The sequence below is a fragment of the Petaurus breviceps genome, unplaced genomic scaffold (assembly GCF_028583685.1).
Source record: "Petaurus breviceps papuanus isolate PSGF00001 unplaced genomic scaffold, PetGlider_PUasm1.0 188, whole genome shotgun sequence".
NCBI classification, from domain to species: Eukaryota; Metazoa; Chordata; class Mammalia; order Diprotodontia; family Petauridae; genus Petaurus; species Petaurus breviceps.
In genome coordinates this window covers 39629396-39648472 of record NW_027185804.1, presented here as the reverse complement: position 1 = coordinate 39648472, position 19077 = coordinate 39629396, and the positions used below count along the sequence as shown (strand labels likewise).

The following is a 19077-nucleotide window of genomic DNA, read 5'->3' as shown; positions in this document are numbered from 1 at the left end:
TTGAGAGCCCCCAGGCTTTGAAAAACCCAGATGTTGATGCTTCCCTCTCTAGTACCTGTGATTAGGTATGGATGTATGTAATGGTTCGACAGTTTGGAAGCCTGTCTGCTAAAATGTTTCTCTGTCTTGTAACTTCTCCTTGTAACCTCTGTATAATCTGAAGTTTGGGTGCTGAAATTTTTCCCTGAACTAGGTAAACTATATATGTTTGATTGATTAAAGCAATATTGTTAACCCATTTTGAGTTGCTTTCCTTTAGAAAAGCAGATCTAAGAATCTGTGTTGGCAGCCACCCTGGGTATTCTAGGGTGCTTGCTGCTACAGGGATGTAATGTAATGCCAAGCAAAGGCAACTTCCCAAGGTTCAAAATACCAGCATAGGTGCTCTCCATTTTATTCAGTGAGAAACCAAGAACAGAGAAGATCAAAACATGACATCATTCAAAATACAGCATTTACTAAGTGTGATTAAATAATCTCCAAGTACTACCCCACCCCAGGACCTTCCATTCATTCAATCAATTACAAAGTCCCTGTTCTAAATACTACTCCACCCCTAGGCTGTACCTTCATTTAGTCCACACAAAGCCCCTCTTCTCAAATGGAGATTAGTTTCCAAACATAAGTAAAGTATATTCATTTGTTCAACCATAGAACACAAAAAGGTCAAAAGTTACCCACCCCTGGATCACAATTGAATCTACCCCAGAGTTACATCAAGTTTAAGCACAGCACTTAATACCCAAATGGAGATCTTTTCTTCATCTTGACATGAGGCAAGTTCTCAGCAATCTTAGTTCCTGGGGAGACAAGGCTTAGCAAGGCCACAAGATACATTGCCAGTCTCTTCATTAATTCATCCTCTGTCTGTAGAACAGTCCTAGAACCCCTGAAAACATTAGCAAAACCCTCTCCCAGGATTTCTGTAAACATACAACAAGAAAATCCTTCTTCAGGGCTTCTGAACCAACAGAAAGGTTCCCAGACCCCTGCAACAACAGCACTGTCCTTCACCAGTGGACAGTATTCACTCTGTCTGCAGGACAGTCTCCAGACCCCTGCAACAACAGCACTGTCCTTCACCAGTGGACAGTATTCACTCTCTGTATGCAGGACAGTCTCAGTAGCTCTGAACCAACAGAAATGTTCCCAGACCCCTGCAACAACAGCACTGCCCTTCACCAGTGGACACTATTCACTCTGTGTCTGCAGGACAGTCTCAGTAACTCTTAGCCAACAGCCAGGTTTCAGGACTTCTTTGTCAGGACTGTCTTTCACCAGTGGACAAATCTGGCAAAACAACATCAAAACAGACAGACAAAGTACCAGCAAAACAGCCATGTCTCCTCAGTCCTTGGCAGCTCTGGGGACAGGTCTCAAAAGTCCAGGGCGATTCAAAGTGGCCTTCCGCAATCCTCTCAGTCTCTCTCTCTGCCTCCACGAGGGTGCTGCTTCCAAAAAGTTCTTCTGCCTCTCTCTTGTCTCTCCAAAATCTACATCACCAGCTCCTCCCAGTTCAGGACTCTCTTTTCACATCAACAAGTCCATCCCACAGGTGGGATTAACAAGCTCTGGGTTTTAACACAATCAATTTGAAAACCAAGCCAATACAGGGGAATATTTATATTCCATTACTATCACAAGGGAGTATATCCAATTGTTTGGAATATGGCTATAGAAATCATGGAAATTGAATGGAATATGCAGCAGGATAGTAGTATAACTATAACTTAAGAAATTAAAAATACATAGAAATCAGAAAATCATGGAAATATTTATAAATGAAACAAAGAAAACAAGCAAAAATAATATTTACAATCACTTTGACAATATGTACAAAAAGCTGTTATTAAAAAAGGGTAAAAAAAAACAAACTCAATAATATGTAATTATAATGATTGGCTCTAATCCGAGAGACAATGTGAAGAAATCCACTTCTCTGACTTCTCTGCAGGTAGAATGTAAAAAAGAAATTACATTGACCTTAAATCACCAAGATATTATTTTGAAATTTTTTATCAGAGTATCTGTGAGACTCTGTGGCAGTAAGATGCATCTGCCTAAAATTCCTTTCCTGTCAAAGGAGGATAATAATAGCACATGTGTCTGAAGGACACTACAAGGACAAAATTGGGTATTATTTGTAAAGTGACGTAAGGAACTATATCTAAAGGAATTAGCATACCTGAATGGGCTATACGAATGTGAGCTATCATGATTTATATGTGGAAAACTATGAATATAGAATACATTTCATGCCTTCCATTTCAATTAATATTTGGGTTTTGTCATGTCTTTAACATATAATCTCTTTCAAAGATTTATAGGGAAAAATGGCCTAGGAAATATAGAGGTGGACATTTTTTAAAACATTGTTATTATTGCAAATGAAAGGAGTATGTACACAGATTAAAATATTATTCCATTAAAACATTTGTATCCTTATGATTATATTGAATGATTTTCAATAAGTAAACTGATTTTTCCCAAATATAGAAAGACATTCATCTGATCCAGAGTTTCTTCATGGCGTTTTTAACCTCTGTATTTCTAAGGGTGTAGATCAAGGGGTTTAACATAGGAGTAATCATAGTAGCACATGCAGATACAGATTTATCTATAGGAAAAGTGGCTACTGGCCTCATGTACAAGAATATACAGGGAGCAAAAAACAGGATCACCACTGTGAAGTGAGAGCTGCAGGTGGAAAGGGCCTTCCGCCTTCCTTCTGAACTACCACCCTTCAGGGAAGAGAGGATAACAACATAGGAGACAACTAGAATGACAAAGATTGACAGGCACATTACACCACTGTTAGCAATGACTAAAAGACCAAGAACTTGAGTATCCATGCAGGCCAGTTTCAGCAATGGAAACAAATCACACATGAAGTGATCCATAACATTAGGGCCACAGAATGGAAGATGGGCCATGAAGAGGAGTTGTATGGTGGCATGTATGGAGCCCCCCACCCAGGCTGCTACCACCAGGAGCTGGCATACACGAGCATTCATGATGAGCATGTAGTGCAGCGGTTTGCAGATGGCCACATAGCGATCATAAGCCATGACCACAAGGAGAATGATTACAACACCACCAAAAAAATGCTCTGCAAAGAGCTGAGTCAGACAGCCTTCCAGGGAGATGATTGTCTTCTCATCAAGTAAATCCACAACCAGTTTAGGAGCAATGATTGAAGAATAGATAGCATCCACAATGGATAAGAAGGTTAGAAAAAAATACATGGGTGATCTCAAAGTCTGGCTGGTAGTCATAGTTATGACAATGAGTAAGTTTCCTATAATTGTGATAATATAAATGATTAAAAAAATGACAAAGAAAATTTTTCGAAGCTCTGGACTTTGTGTAAGGCCTAGCAGAATAAATTCAGTTACATTGTTTTTATTTTCCATTTCGGTCAATCATCTGGTAACTTCCTGATTTTCCCAAAGTTTTATTCATTCTTCCTTTTTGTTTTCATCTCTTCCTCTAATGATCCCTTTCTTATAACTCACTTGAAAATTTCAGTTATTTTAATTACAAGTAGAATGAGTCATTAGTCTTCTTAATGAAATTGTTTATTCTGTTTCAGGTGAATTTTGTACAGTGTCAATGAAAGTATACAACATCCTCAATGCTAAGGAATGTGATTCATTTTCCTTTCATCTCAGAGGCAACTGGTGATAGTAATTTCCTTTCATTTAACTAGTTTGTCCATAACCCAATGAAGGAAGAAATAAGTCATCATCATGTTTATCAATGACAGAAATCCAATAGATTAATAGAATGCCTATTTGTTGTTTTAAATTATATATTTATGCTGCAACTACATATTTCATATTTTAGCTGAAATTGTACATAATGTTAATGAGTAGGTCTCTTTTAAGTCAAATGAGAAAGGCAGGTGTAAAACTTGACTGAGATAAGGGAGAATAATATTCATGGAGTGAGGAAATCTTTCCTGCCTTGCCCCTGGCCACATATGGCCTTCAGCAAATAACTTCACTTATATTTACCTAGGTATCACTTTAAGGGAAGAAGCTGCAAGCAGTGGATGGAGTGCAGGGGTAATGGAAGCTTCCTTTTTAAGAAATTCTTGAATCCAATGAAATCATGTCTGCTTAAAATGAAAAAAAAACTTCATTGAATATGAATAATAATAACAATAACTGACACTTTAAAGTTTCCACATAGACACATACATATGAATTTGTTGTAGGGGAGGATGGAAAGATTATGTATGTATGTATGTATTTATTATATATTACATTTACATAAACATGTGTTCACACATACAAAACACACACATTAATACACCCACATATACGTTAATATGCTGCTAACATGCCACCTATTTAGTCTTGCTTATATAGCTTTTGTTTTGTTTTGGTTTGGTTTTACTTTTCGTATTCTGGTAGGAAATAAAGAAATTGGTTGAGACCATAAGAGAAAAGCCAATGGTAGTAATGCTCCCCTATGGTTTCTTGTTATAGTTTTCCTAACTTTTATGCTTCCCTGCCTCCCTCCCTTCATTATTAACTCCCCTCCTCTAGAACATGTCTTTCTACCTCTCTTTTCCCTCACTACTATCTTCTTTCTTTTTTCCTTTCTTTCTTTCCTTCTTCCTCATCTTCCTGAGTTAAAATCTGACTTCAGAAAATTACAAGTTGTGTGACTTAGGGCAAGTCCCTCCCCCCTGTTTACCTCAGTTTCCTCATCTGTAAAATTAGCTGGATAAGGAATTGATAAACCACTCTAGGATTTTTGCCAAGAAAACACAAAAGGGAGTCACAAAGTGTTGGACACAACTGGAATAACTGAATAACAGCAACCACTTAGTTAGGCTACCTCCAATTTCTCCCCTTTACAATCCACTCATTTTCATTTAACTGGGAAATTAATATTCCTATACAGATGATACTGATACTCCATCCAATGTTTTAACTCCAGAAGCCTCAGTGATCTCAAGAAACTCAAATGCCTCTTGCCCCTAAAATGCAATGCAAAGTGCTTTTTAAGCTTCTGAATCACTTGAAAATTTCCAGAAGTATTACAAATTACTTCCAATCATTTGCTCTATACTCCAGCCACACTGGCCCACTGACAAGTACCATTCAGTCAATAAAATGACCAGTCAGGAGAGACATCCCATTTCTAGCTCCCATGCTTTGCACAGGCCCTTTCTTCATGTGTGAAATGCAGTCCTGCAACTCATTTTTTAATCTTTAATTTCCTTCAAAGCTCAGCTTGGGTTTCTCCTTCTGAAAGGTCTGTTCTTATACACTGCTTGCTAATGTCCCACCCCTTTAGGGATTATCTACAATTTTTATTTATGGTGGTATCTGTCTACCCCTGGTTTTCTTACATATTTATTTGAATCATTTTCCACAGAAATAAATAGCACAAGCAATGACACATGACCCATTTTGCCTTGTCTATTCGTTTCGTAATCTAGTTTTCAACATTAAGGAAGGAGAGGTTTTCTTTAAGGTTAGGACTATTTCATATATACCCTTGCATACTCAATGTCTGTCAACATGCCTTTTTCTTCTGTTATCAATAAATGTTTGATGAATAAATGAAATAATGTTTCAGAGACAATTGTAATAATGCTGGACTTTGAGCTAGAAAAAACAAGGTTTATATACTAACTCTAATGCATAGTGGTTATGTGATTTCAAGGAAGTAATTTAATTTCTCTCCCTCAAGCAATGCATTTAGACTTATTCGAGTTTAGGAAAAAATGTACAATGTTGCTTCTGGAGGAATTTCAAACACTAGAATAACTATTCTGATAAAATTGATCAGAGCTCAAAATTCATTTAATTGTACTGATTATCCATAATTTATTGACAGATCTGATTATATCACTTGCTAACAGTATGAATTTAGCAAATCACTTGATATTTATTTGTTAAATGTATATAAGTGAGTAAATATAAGAAATACAAAGTTATCCAAAGTAACATTTAAAATGTGCAAACATTGACAATGAGGTGAATGAAGATAACCAGAACCTAGTAGATTGGATCTTATCCCATGTTTTGAAGATAAGTAGGGAATCCCAGAGGCAGAGGTGAGAGAGGGAGAGGACTAGTAAAACAATAGAGCCCCAAAATTTCAGAGGAGGAAGAATGTCAACATTCAAGTATTCAAAACAAATCCTTAAAAAAATATCCTCAATATTACAAGGAATAACGACAAAGGAATGTTTAGCTTCTGAATGTAGAACCATGAGAACTTCTTTGTGTCTTCCTCCTCCTCTTCCTCTTGCTCTTTTTCCTTCTCTTCCTCCTCCTTCAATTCCTGCTCCTTCGCCACCACCACCATCACTACTACAATTGCCACTACCATGGTGATGACTATGACATCTATGGCTATGATAAGTTTTACTACCGTTTCACTACCACCACTTCCCCAATCACCCACTTATCTATATTCTAGTTCCTCTAGTATGATGACATTGCAATTTATGAAAGTTCTCCTTAATCACAGTGCCTAGACCCAAACAAAACTCTAAAGATAAGGTCTTATAAGATCAGAATATAGTATAACTATAACTTACCCATTCTTGGAAGACACATTTCTCTTGAGGCACCCCAAAATTTCATTAGATATTTTTATGATTGACTATGCCATGTGGTTGTTGAAATCCCTAGGTTTAAAAAAATAAAACTATATACTTAACTCTGCCTCTTTCTTCATATATTTTTAAAGTTGATTTCAGTTGAATATAACCCAAAGGCAAAACTTTACATTTAGTCCTATTGAACTTGATATTCTTAAATTCAACCTGATGCTCTAGGGTGTCTAGATAATTTTGAATCCTCACTCTGTAATCCTCTAACCAATCTTAACTAAACTTTATTTAATCTGAAAACTTGATAAATTTAACCATGTATACTTTATTTGAGTGATGATAACATTGCAAAATAGCATAGGTCCAAACACAGATCCTTGCAGAAGCCCACTAAGGTCATACTCCGATGCTAATATTGAACAATTAACAACATGTCTTTATTACTATCACCATTCAAGCACTTATGGATCCATATTTTTGTATTATCATCTATCTTCTGCACAAGAATAAGAAGAGATAATTAATTTTTTAAAAAATGCATAAAATTGAGATGAACAATGTAAAGTATATCTTCAAATTTCCCTTTATCTAAAGATTTAATAATACTATAAAATAGAAAATTTAAATGTTTTCTTATATTTTATGAAGTTGAACTATGAAATATATGACTACCCCTCCAGCTCTGAAAGTCCTGGATCTAATCTCATAGACAATGTAGTATTTTGAAATTTTTGCTGGACTTGAAATCCAAAGCCTTGTTCCAGGTTTTCAAGCTATTAAATAGTAATTTGCAGATTGGAGGAAAGCTACTTAGCAACTTTAGACTTTACTGTTTTCATTTGGATTTTATTGGGATACACTAAATGTCCTCTAATAACATTTACTTCATGAAATTGATTTTTGTCATGAATATTTAAAAAGAAATATCATTTTTGCTCAGGCTTTAATAGACCCACAACCCAATGGTCTTTTCAGTGCAACCCTTTAGCAATTCATTTGTATTGGGTGGTATTCCCTTGCTAAATATTATTTTACTTTTCTTTGGGTGGGGGAGTATAGAGTCCTATAACTAAAAACGATGGGAGAAAAATACATAGAAGAAAAGATGATGTCAATGCATTTTGGGAACCAGTCAATTGCATGATGGTGTGGAGCCTTGTTTAACAGACTCTCAGTAGGAAGGAGGTCAGCACTGTGTTCTCTTGACCTGCATACTCAGACAGAAATTGGATTCCTTCCAGATGCACTTCTTTTCCCATATCTGTGTTGCTTCTTTTCCTATCACTGTGACCATAACCTTCGAGAAAGCATGCAGCTGTTACTCTCTAAGGTTCCCAAATTCTCTCCCTATGTAAGATTGGCTATTATGTTATACACTGGTTTAGATGTCAGAATTAGACCTATTTTGAATCCTATTATTTTTACTTAGAACTAATCACTTGATTTTTGAAACATCATCTCCTTACTTGTGTGAAAGTTCAATTGAAAGATGCCTTTCCCTTCTTGCTCTTCTGATCAGCTTACCTTTTTGCAGGATTGGATAAAACTGGCACTGCTCCAGATGAAGAGTGACAATTGAAATTACTGGGGTAGAAGCCCCAATATCCAATGTAAAACCTCACCTTGTGCTTTGTAGAAGATTTTGAATTATCATACACCACTTAGTTATGAGGAGAAAAAATGAGAAAAAAACTCGAGTTTGAGAAATAATTTAGACACTGTTCAATAGAGTTTGCAATAAATCATCATTTAACTTCATAAGGAACCTCTTTTCATAAAGACAAACAAAACAATGTTCATCTTATGATGAAGGTGAAATGTCAGGTGTATCCATTAATTACCTTTTGAATAACTATAGCATTAAACACTGTTTCATTATTGCAATGGTGTCCCATTTAAGATGTGTCTCCAGTGTTTGGTGAGTTAATCAGCATGACAGTGAGCTCATTTTTTTTCCAAATGAGGTGGGGGGAGGGGGAAAATACCAACTGAGTAAGGTAAAGTTGGTAGTATTAAGAGAAAAAAATATCTCATAATTGCCACTAGCTAATTGGTGCTTATATCACTAAATCACATAGTTGAATGAAATGTAGTGGCACCTATGAAATACTAGGGAAAACAATCAATCCCTACTATTTTTGGAGAAGACAATATTAAAGATGTATCAATGGTCAAGGAGATCCTTAGTGTTCCAACAGAATCTGATCCCCAAGGGCAAGTCTATTTGCAACCAAGGAACCCAAAACAGTGAAGTCCATAGGGATAGTTGTAAAGTTACCATTTGCTAATGTGTTCATAATGCCCAGAAAACAATCCTTAACGATTTGTCATTTTTGCAGTAAAATAAAAAAATACTTCTGGATTTGGAATCAGAGAATCTAGGAACAAAACAGTACTTTTCTCTTAATACCCTTTGTTACATTTCTTTGGTCAACTCATCTCCATGGACCCATTTCTTGTCATTTATAAAATGAGAGGAAAAGTTTATAATGAAATGATGATTTCTAAGTTCCCATAGGTTTCTAAATCCTATGAAATTCCATCATTTTTTTTCTGAAGAAGATGTTAGGATGTGAGCTTACAAGAAGTTTAGCACTATCTCTTTCAATTCAAACAGTCTTATACGAAGGCAGTAAATTTGCTGACTAATATGAAAGGTTTAAAAAGATCTTGTCACCACTATATACAGCCCATACAATTACATAATGATGACTGTAGCTTCTCAAAGTAAATTATATTATTATTGTAAATAATAACAATAATTGATAATGATGATGATTTTATGAATATATTATTCAAAGGAATCTTTAGAATCATTTCTATAAGCTTCAATATGTACGATCCCATTGTCTTTATTTGAACTCAAGTCTTCTGGCTTTCAGTCTTGATTTTCTATCAACATTTTTAATTCCTTCAATTACCTAATAATTTTTTTTTTGCCTTTTGGAGGGCAATTGGGTAGAAGTAACTTGCCCAAGGTTACAGGGCTAGTTTGTTTGTGTGTGTGTGTGTGTGTGTGTGTGTGACTTGAAATTACATGTGACTCAAAGGGAATAGAGAAGATTTAATAGAGAGTGTGAATGACTATCAGCAAAGTATCAAAAAATGTTGTGCATAAAATAGGCCTCATAAAAAGATGTCCTCCAGAAGTGGACTTCCCACCCCAGTGGCACAGAGGCCTGAAAGATGACCCTAGGCAGCACAGAGGCCTGGAAGATGACCCCAACTGGAGCAGAGTCATGGACACACAGCATGCAGAGGCCCGGATGAGGCCTGATCAAGGTGGCAGCAAGTTGACCAACCAAACATGAGGGCCATTGCCAGGCTTATCACTGTAGGGCTGGGACTGTATGGAGCAGGGTAAGAGTCAAGTGCAGGGCCCCTTCCAGGGGCAGCTTCTAGTCCTGGGACTACCAATCCACAGCCCAGAAATTTTAAAAGCCCCTATCTGGACTTCCAGGGACCAGGATGGCAGACTTAACCCCAGCTGCTCCAATCACCCCCTCTCACCCTGAAAACAACTCTGAGGTACCACATCTCATCTGTCAGATTGGCTAAGATGACAAAATAGGAAAATGATAAATCCTGGGGAGGATGTGGAAAAATTGGAACACTAATATATTGCTGGTGGAGTTGTGAACTCATTCAACCATTCTGGAGAGTAATCTGAAACTATGTCCAAAGGGCTATAAAAAGTTGCATACCCTTTGACCAATGAATACCACTTCTAGCTTTGTATCCCAAAGAGATCACAGAGGTGGGAGGAAGATCCAAATGTACAAAATTATTTACAGTAGCTCTTTTTGTGGTGGTAAAGAATTGGAAATTAAGGCATGCCCATCAATTGGGGAATGGCTAAACAAGTTATGGTATATGAATGTAGTGGAATACTATTGTGACATAAGACAAGAGGAGCAGATGGACTTCATATTTACCTGGAGAGGCTCATACAAACTGATTCTGAGTGAGAAGAGCAGAACCAGGAGAAATTTGTACATAATTACAGACACAACATATGTGTGACAACCAAATTTGATAGACTGGACTCAGCAATGAAGGGCTATTAGTCAACTCCAAAAGACTCATGATGGAGAGAGACGTCTACATTCAGAGAAAGAACTAGAAAGAACAGCATTTGAATGCAGATTTAAGCAAATTACCTGCTCTCTTTTTCTTGTTTATTTTTGTTTCCTTTTTCCCATTGTTCATTCCATCTTATACAATCCTTATAACCTGACCAATGGCTAATGTGAAAGCATCTGTAGATCCTATACCTGAATGTATGCTGCCATGGGGTGGGGCAGGGGGGGGAGGGGAAGAAAATTTAAAACTCAAAGAAATGGGGCCCTGAATCTTGTAAACTAAAAGTAAATGAACAAGTTAATAAGGACAAAAAAAGGGATGGTCCTTTAAAGTATGTGGAGCTCTATTGTTGACCTACTGTCCTCTGAATATAAACATACCTAAAGGAAAACTGTTACCAGGTTTAGGACAGCCTCTCTGAAATTTTTCTGATAAGACATGGAAACACATCTCACACATACTTAATTTAGACATGACCCAAAGCAAGATGTAACAGAATATATATTGAATGATATTCTGATTTAAAATGAATCTCATTATTCTGCTTTACCTAATTTCAAAATGGAAAATTGTTTGTTTCATATATATATATATATATATATATATATATATACACATATACATATATATATATATACATACATACATACACATATATGTATATGTAATAAATCCATTATATTATATACAATTTAAATATTTCCTAGTAGTTTGCAACATTAAGTTTCACAAGTTTTTGAGTTCCAAATTTTCTGCCCCCTTCCCCTTATCCACCTCATGGTGGCATGCAATCTTATACAGGTTCTGCATATACCTTCACATTAAACATTAGTCAAGTTGCAAAGAAGAATTATGGAATGGAATGGAATGAATAACAAGGAAGAAGAAACAAAACAAAAAAAGAGAGTTAGACTTCAGTCTGTATTCAGATTCCATACTCCTTTCACTGCATGTGGATTGCCTTTTCCATCACGAGTCCTTTGGAATTGTTTTATAACTTTGCATTGATGAGGACAGCCCAGTCTATCAAAGTCAGTCGTCACAGATATGATGTATCTGCAATTGTGTACAATGTTCTCCTGGTTCTTCTCCCCTCACTCAGCATCAGTTCCTATAAATCTCTCCAGGTCATAATGAAATTCCTCTGCTCCTCATTTCTTAAAGCACAATAGTATTCTGTTACATTCATATACCACAACTTGTTTAGTCATTCCCCAATTGATAGACCTCTCCCAGATGTCTATCAGTTCTTTGTCACCACAAAAAGAGTTGCTATAAATATGTTTGTACATATGGGTAATTTTCCCATTTTTATGATCTCATTGGGATACATCCCTAGAAGTGGTATTGCTGGCTTAAAGGGTATGCCCTTTTTGATAGCCCTTTGGGTATAGTTCCAAATTGTTCTCCAGTATGGTGGGATCAGTTCACAACTCCACCAAAAATGAAATTGGTGTTCTGTTTTTTCCATATCTCCTCCAGCATTTGTCATTTTCCTGTTTTGTCATCTGAGCCAATCTGACAGTTGAGATAGGGTAACTGAGTTGTTTTATTTGCATTTCCCTGATCAGTAGTGATTTAGAGTATTTTTCATATGTTTATAGATATCTTTATTTCTTCCTCTGAAAACTGCCTTTGACCATTTATTAATAGGGGAATAACTTGTATTCTTATGAAAATTTACTCAGTTCTCTGTATGTTTTTAAAAATGAAGCATTTGTGAGAGACACTGTTTGTAAAAATTATTTCCCAAAATTCTTCTTCCCTCCTAATCTTGGTTACATTGGCTTTATTTGTATAAAACATTTCAATTTAATGTAAGCAAAATTATCCCTTTTCCATTTTGTAATGTTGTCTATCTCTTCTGTGGTCATAAATTCTTTCCTTCTTCACAAATCTGACAGGTAAACTATTCCTTGTTTTCCCAGATTGCTTTCAGTGTCACCATTTATATCTAAATCATGAATCCATGTAGACTTTCTTTTGGTATAAGGTGTAAGGTTTAAGATATTGGTCTATGCCCACTTTCTGCCATTTTATTTTCCTGTTTTCCCAGCAGTTTTTTTTTCAGATAATGAGTTTTTTATCCTAAAATCTGGAATCTTTGGCTTTATCAAATAGTAGATTGCTATATTCAGTTACTACTGTGTCTTGAGTATGTATTTCATTCCACTGATCTACCACTCTATTCCTCAACCAATACTGAGTAGTTTGATGCCTTCTGCTCTATAACATAGTTTACCATCTGTTATGGCTATGTCACCTTCCCTAGCATTTCTTTTCATTAATTACCTTGATATTTTGTACCTTTTGGTCTTCCACATGAGTTTTGTTACTATTTTTTCTAGTTCTATAAAATATTCTTGGTAGTTGATTGGTATGACACTAAATAGGCAAATTAATTTAGGTAAAATTGTCATTTTTATTATATTAACTCGGCCTAACCACGAATAACTTATATTCTTCCAATTATTTAGATCTGACTTTATTTGGGTGAAAAGTGCAAAACATATATTTAGCAGGGATAAATCCATCAAAAATAATTTCAAGCAACTTCTATGTATCAGGAACTGATACATAGCAGGGATAAATTTCCCCTCAATAAGCTAATATTCTAACTGGTGGAACTGACACATCCTTAGAAATATTACAATTTATTCATAATAATTCAGCAAACATTTGTCAAGTATCTACTTGAATAGGCTTGGTATGTGATACATAAAGACAAAAATGAGAAATTGTTCCTGCTTTCAAGGAGCAGGATACTCAAGGATAGTATTGCTCAAAAGATAATACATAAGAAATAGAGATAGAAAGATGAATTGCTAATTTCTATAAATATATATGTAATTATACATTTTGATTTAGACATATGGAAGATATAAATCAAATTAACAAAATGATTTTTAATTTATACCTGGAGGAACATGTATGGAGGATGAGTTATGAGTTAAGTAAATTGTTCTAAAAAAATTAGGTACTAAATAGAGAACAGATTTGAGTACAGATTATCTGAATAAAAATTAAAAAACAAAATTCCTCTCTAATCTGTTGCCTTTTCAGGAGAGAGCAAGATTTATATTTCTTGTGGAGTAAACACTTTGGGTCTTGGTTTTTAAAGCAAGTTTATTCAATTTGAATTTACTTTTAAAAGCTAACTCCTGAAAGAGCCAACGTGAACAAAAATATTTGTAGCAGCTCTTTTTTGTGGTGGCCAAGAACTGGAAATTGTTGGGATGCCCATCAATTAGGGAATGGCTGCATAAGTCATGGTATATAAATATAATGGAATACTATTGTGCTATAAGAAATGAGGAGCAGATGAACTTCATAATAACCTGGCAAGACTTATATAAACTGATGCTCAGTGAGGAAAGCAGAACCAGGGGAACTTTGTATACAATTACAGACATGTTGGATCTGTGACGACGAACTTTGATAGACTGGGCTTCACTCAGCAATGCAAGGTTATAAGACATCTCCAAAAGACTCATGATGGTAAAGGCTATCTGCATTCAGAGAAAGGATTATGGAATCTGAATGCAGACTGAAGCAAAATACTTGCTCTCTCTTGTTCATTTTTTGTTTTGTTTTGTTTCTTCTTCCTTGTTATTCATTCCATTGGTTATAATTCTTCTTTACAACCTGACTAATATTTAATATGAAGATATATGTAGAACCTATATTGGATCATATGCCAACATGGGGGGAGGTGAAAAGGAAGAGGGGAGAAAATTTGGAACTCAAAAACTTGTGGAACTGAATTTTGTAAACTTAGAGTAAATAATATTTTTAATGAAGGTCAAAGGAGGAGTTCATCTTTATTACTACTGTCCCAAACAGAAAGTATATAATCAAATTTAGAAGAGAATATGGGAAGAATTGAGGCAAAGGAAAACAAACTACTTTTATCAAATGACATAAATATATCTTTTTACCCAATGTAATTATCTTTTAGTAATTTCCAATGAAATAAGGTAATAAATCATTCATACCAAATTGGAAAGTGTGGGGGGAAAGGAAATAGCCAATTTTGGAGGACCTTTTTAAAGACAGAAACAATACTACAACATCGTAGAATTTTGAATTAGTCCTTCCATTCTGGAAACCAGTTTGGAGTGATGCTAAAAAAAATTGTTAAATATAAAATAATTAAATATAATATTGATACCCTTTGGCCCAAATCTTCTAGAATCAGACATATTCAAAAAAGACAATTACAGAGATTAAATCCAAATAAACAAATATTCATGACTGCTTGTTCCTAATGGCAAATAGTTAGAAGTAAAGTATATCCTGTTTGTCTGAAAATAGTTACAGAAATTATGGTACAAGATCGGAATATAAAAAAGGATAGTACTATATCCCAAGAAGTAAGGAATATAAAGAATTCAGAAAATTATGGGAACAGTTATCAATAAAGGAAAGGAAAGGAAAGGAGAAAAACAATATTCACAATGACTTTGACGATATACACAGAAAGCTAATATTAAAAACAAAGTGAACAAATAAATTGAGTAATATATAATTGTAATTCCTTAGTCTAATCCCAGAGAGAATATGAGGAAATGCACTTCTCTGTTTTCCCTGTAGAGGTATAAGTGGAGGTAGATGGGTGGTAAAATAGATAGGACATTGACTTTAAATCAGCAAGATATCAGCTTGAATTTATTTTTCCTATTGGACAATGATTATATGTGTGATACTATGGGGAACTATATAGTATATTTGCCTAAATTTTCTTGAATGTAAAAGGAGGATAATAATAACATTTACCCCTGAAGGGTGTTGTGAGGGCAAACTCAGTTAATATTTGTAAAGGGCTTTGAGAAACTATATCTAAAACATTTTAGAAACCTTAATGGTCTATACCAATGGTAACTATCATCATTATTATTATACAGAAGACTATGGATAGTGATCATTCTACATGCTGTCAGATTGAATTAATATTTAGGTTTGTCAGGTATTTAACAAATCAATTTAACCTCTCTCGAAGATATGTTGGAAATTACCTTGGAAATGTCATTGTGGAAATTTATGAAAGGATTGTGATCTTTGCTAGTGAAAGTGATGAGGGGGTGATAGGTGTCACATGGGCTCTAATGACCGGAGTCCCTGCTGAGCAGTCTGGAAGGAATTCACAAGGTCCAAGCAATCTTTTAAATCAGGATTGTAAAAGTTTATTGTTACTCTATACAGCGGGCAGCAGGTCTTAGGGAACGTGCAAACTTACAAAAGTCATAGGTATAGTTTATAAAGAGTTACATTAGTAAATCAGATGTCAATTATGCTAACTAGGTGAGTAAGGGTGGGGTTATGGAGGAGTTAAGGAGTGTGCAGTGCTTAAAGGAACATACACTTTTAATATCACTGTGCAGGAGTATTGCCCATAATTCACTGGAAAATACTCGGGGGTGGGGGCTACCTGGAGGTGGGTTTTTAGGCTTGAAACGTCACTAAGTCAACTAGAGTTTAGGGCTGACTGAGAAGAACCTAATCTGCCACCCATCAGTGTCATGTTTGACAAGATGGATGGTGGGAACCAAGGCTAATGGGGAATCAGTGTGTGTATAATTGGCTGAGGAGATAAGTGCATTGAAGATGATTACAGATAGTGCATTGAAGGATTCATAGGTGCAGCTGGCCATTATACTAGGGGGAGGTAACATTTGCCTAAGCTAAAAAGTTTATACATGGTTTAGTGAAGGATTAATAGCTGTAGCTTGTTATTGTACCAAGCAAAGATAAACAGTTCATGAATTGTTGCTGGGCAGAGTGCTGGCAGGGGTAAGGGGCAGAGTCAATGCTCTGAGGCTGGGGGGGGGGGGGGGGGATGAGATTTTACAAAGTGGTTTAACAAATTCATTTTACAAACTGATGTTACAAACATAGACACCCCAAGCACCCCATTAAAAAGAATATGTGTTTTGATTAAAATCTTATTTCATTAAAACACGTGTATCTTTCTTCTCGATTTGAATGATTTTCAATTAGTAAGCTGGCTTTTCCTGAACAGTGAAAAGCATTGAACTAATCCAGAATTTCCTCATGGCATTTTTAACTTCTGCATTCCTAAGAGTATAGATCAAGGGGTTTAACATAGGAGTAATCATAGAAGCACATGCAGATACAGCTTTATCTATGGGAAAAGTGGCTACTGGCCTCACATACAGGAATATACAGGGAGCAAAAAACAAGACAACCACTGTGAAGTGAGAGCTGCAAGTGGAAAGGGCCTTCCGCCTTCCTTCTGAACTACAACCCTTCAGGGAAGAGAGGATAACAACATAGGAGGCAATTAACACAAGAAAGATTGATAGGCACAGTACTCCACTATTAGCAATGACTAAAAGGCCAAGAATTTGGGTGTCCATGCAGGCCAGTTTCAGCAATGGGAACAAGTCACACATGAAGTGATCAATAACATTAGGGCCACAGAAGGGAAGACGGGCCATGAAGAGGAGTTGTATGGTGGCATGTATGAGGCCCCCCACCCAGGCTGCTACCACCAGCAGGTGGCACACATGAGGACTCATGATGACCATGTAGTGCAGGGGTTTGCAGATGGCCACATAGCGATCATAAGCCATGACTACGAGGAGCATGATTCCAACACCACCAAAAAAATGGGCTGCAAAGAGCTGAGTCAGACAGCCTTCCAGGGAGATGGTTGTCTTCTCATAGAGTAAATCAACAACCAGCTTTGGAGCAATGACTGAAGAGTAGATAGCATCCGCAATAGATAAGAAGGTGAGAAAAAAATACATGGGTGATCTCAAAGTGTGACTGGCAGTCATGGTTATGATAATAACTAAGTTTCCTATAATTGTAATTATATAAATGATTAAAAAAGTGACAAAGCATATTTTTCGAAGCTCTGGACTTTGCGTAAAGCCTAGCAGAATGAATTCAGTTAGATTGCTTTTATTCTCCATTTTGGTCAATCATCTGGCAACATCCTGGTTTTGCCATAGCCATACTGGTTCTTTCCTTTTCTCTTCATTTCTACCTTTAATGAGATTTTGCCTATATCTCACCTCAAATATCCAGTTATTTTAATTCAACGTTGAGTCAGTCATGAATGAGTCTTCCACATGCAACTGCTTATTCTTCTAGGCATGAATTTTGTACAGTGGGAAAGAAGGGAAAGCTCATCCTCTGTGCTAAGAAATATTATTCAACTTTTCATCCTAGAAGTAATTGGTGATAGTAAATTCCTGTCATGTAAGTAGTTTGTCTGCAACCCAGTGAAGGGAGAAATGAGTAAACTTCATGTATATCAATGATTAATATAACTCCTATTGTTTTAAATTACATACTTATGTTGCAACTACTTATTTCATATTTTAGTTGAAATTGTATATAAATTTAATGAGTTTTTTAAAGTAAAATGGAAAGGGATGATCTAAAAAGCTTAGTTGAGATAAGAGAGTAGATAGAATACTAATCTTGGAGTCAGGAAAACTTTCATGCCCCTTTTCTGGCTATGTAGCTCTGGGCAAATCACTTTGTCTATAGTTACCTAGGTATTTCTTTAAGTCCAAAAGCTGCAAAGCACTGGATGGAGTGCAGGGGTAATGGAAGCTTTTTTTGTTAGGAGATTCTTTAATACAATGAAATCACATATCTGGTTTAAAAAAAAAAGGAAAAAAAAGATCAGTGAGTATGAGTAATAATAACAATAGCTGATAATTAAAATTGTATAAATATAAAAGGTACAAAACTATTCAAAGTAATTTTTGAAAGGTTCAAATATTTACAATATGGTGAAGCAGGAGAAGCAACACATAAGAGATTGTATCTTCCCTTTGAAGATAACTAGGGAATCAGACAGGGAGGGAATGCACTAGCACAGCCACAATATCTCATGATTTCAGAGGAGGAAGGACCTCAACATCCCAGAAGTCAAATGTGTATGTTTAATTCTTAAAGAACCCTCACTATTGCGTACCTGACGAAGGAATATCTAGTCTCTGCATGTAGAATGATGAGAACTACTGCTTTTCCTTTTCCTCCTCCTGCCCTCTCTCTTGCTCCTTCTCCTCCCCCTCTTCTGCCACCATCTCCACCACCACCATTTCTATTACTATGACAATGATAATCAACACTATGACTTCAATAAGTGTTACCGCCATAGCACTTCCACTGCTACCACACTATTGTCATTCTCCCACTATGAAGAGATTGCAATTTTATTGAGGTCCTCCTTAAATCAAACTGTCTTGAGCCTACTCCGTCTCTTCCTCCTCTTCTTCCTCTTCTGCTCTTCTTCCTCCTCCTCTTCCTCCCTGTCCTCCTCTACCACCCTCTACACTACCACGATTATTGCTATCACTATGACAATCACAATGACTGCTATGACTTCAATATATATTACTACCATACCATTGTCACTACTCCCGCAACAACCA

General features: G+C 36.0%; 2 protein-coding genes across 3 annotated transcripts; both read right to left on the bottom strand.

The window, feature by feature from the left end:
* Window positions 1-2504: 2504 nt before the first annotated feature.
* Window positions 2505-3413, bottom strand: LOC138163483 (olfactory receptor 4C6-like). The gene has a single exon (XM_069090942.1). The coding sequence runs from the start codon at window positions 3411-3413 to the stop codon at window positions 2505-2507; it is 909 nt and encodes a 302-aa protein (XP_068947043.1).
* A 9209-nt stretch (window positions 3414-12622) lies between these two features.
* Window positions 12623-17604, bottom strand: LOC138163482 (olfactory receptor 4C6-like). Of its 2 annotated transcripts, none has more exons than XM_069090941.1 (2): window positions 16709-17604; window positions 12623-12656 (listed from the first exon to the last, which is right to left on the bottom strand). In XM_069090941.1, exons 1-2 carry the CDS (start codon window positions 17599-17601, stop codon window positions 12623-12625), a joined length of 927 nt encoding a protein of 308 aa, XP_068947042.1. In that variant the 5' UTR covers window positions 17602-17604. The 2 variants fall into 2 exon arrangements, with proteins under 2 accessions (XP_068947042.1, XP_068947041.1); XM_069090940.1 differs by lacking the exon at window positions 12623-12656 and adding an exon at window positions 14618-14620 and having other exon boundaries at window positions 16702-17601.
* Window positions 17605-19077: the final 1473 nt, after the last annotated feature.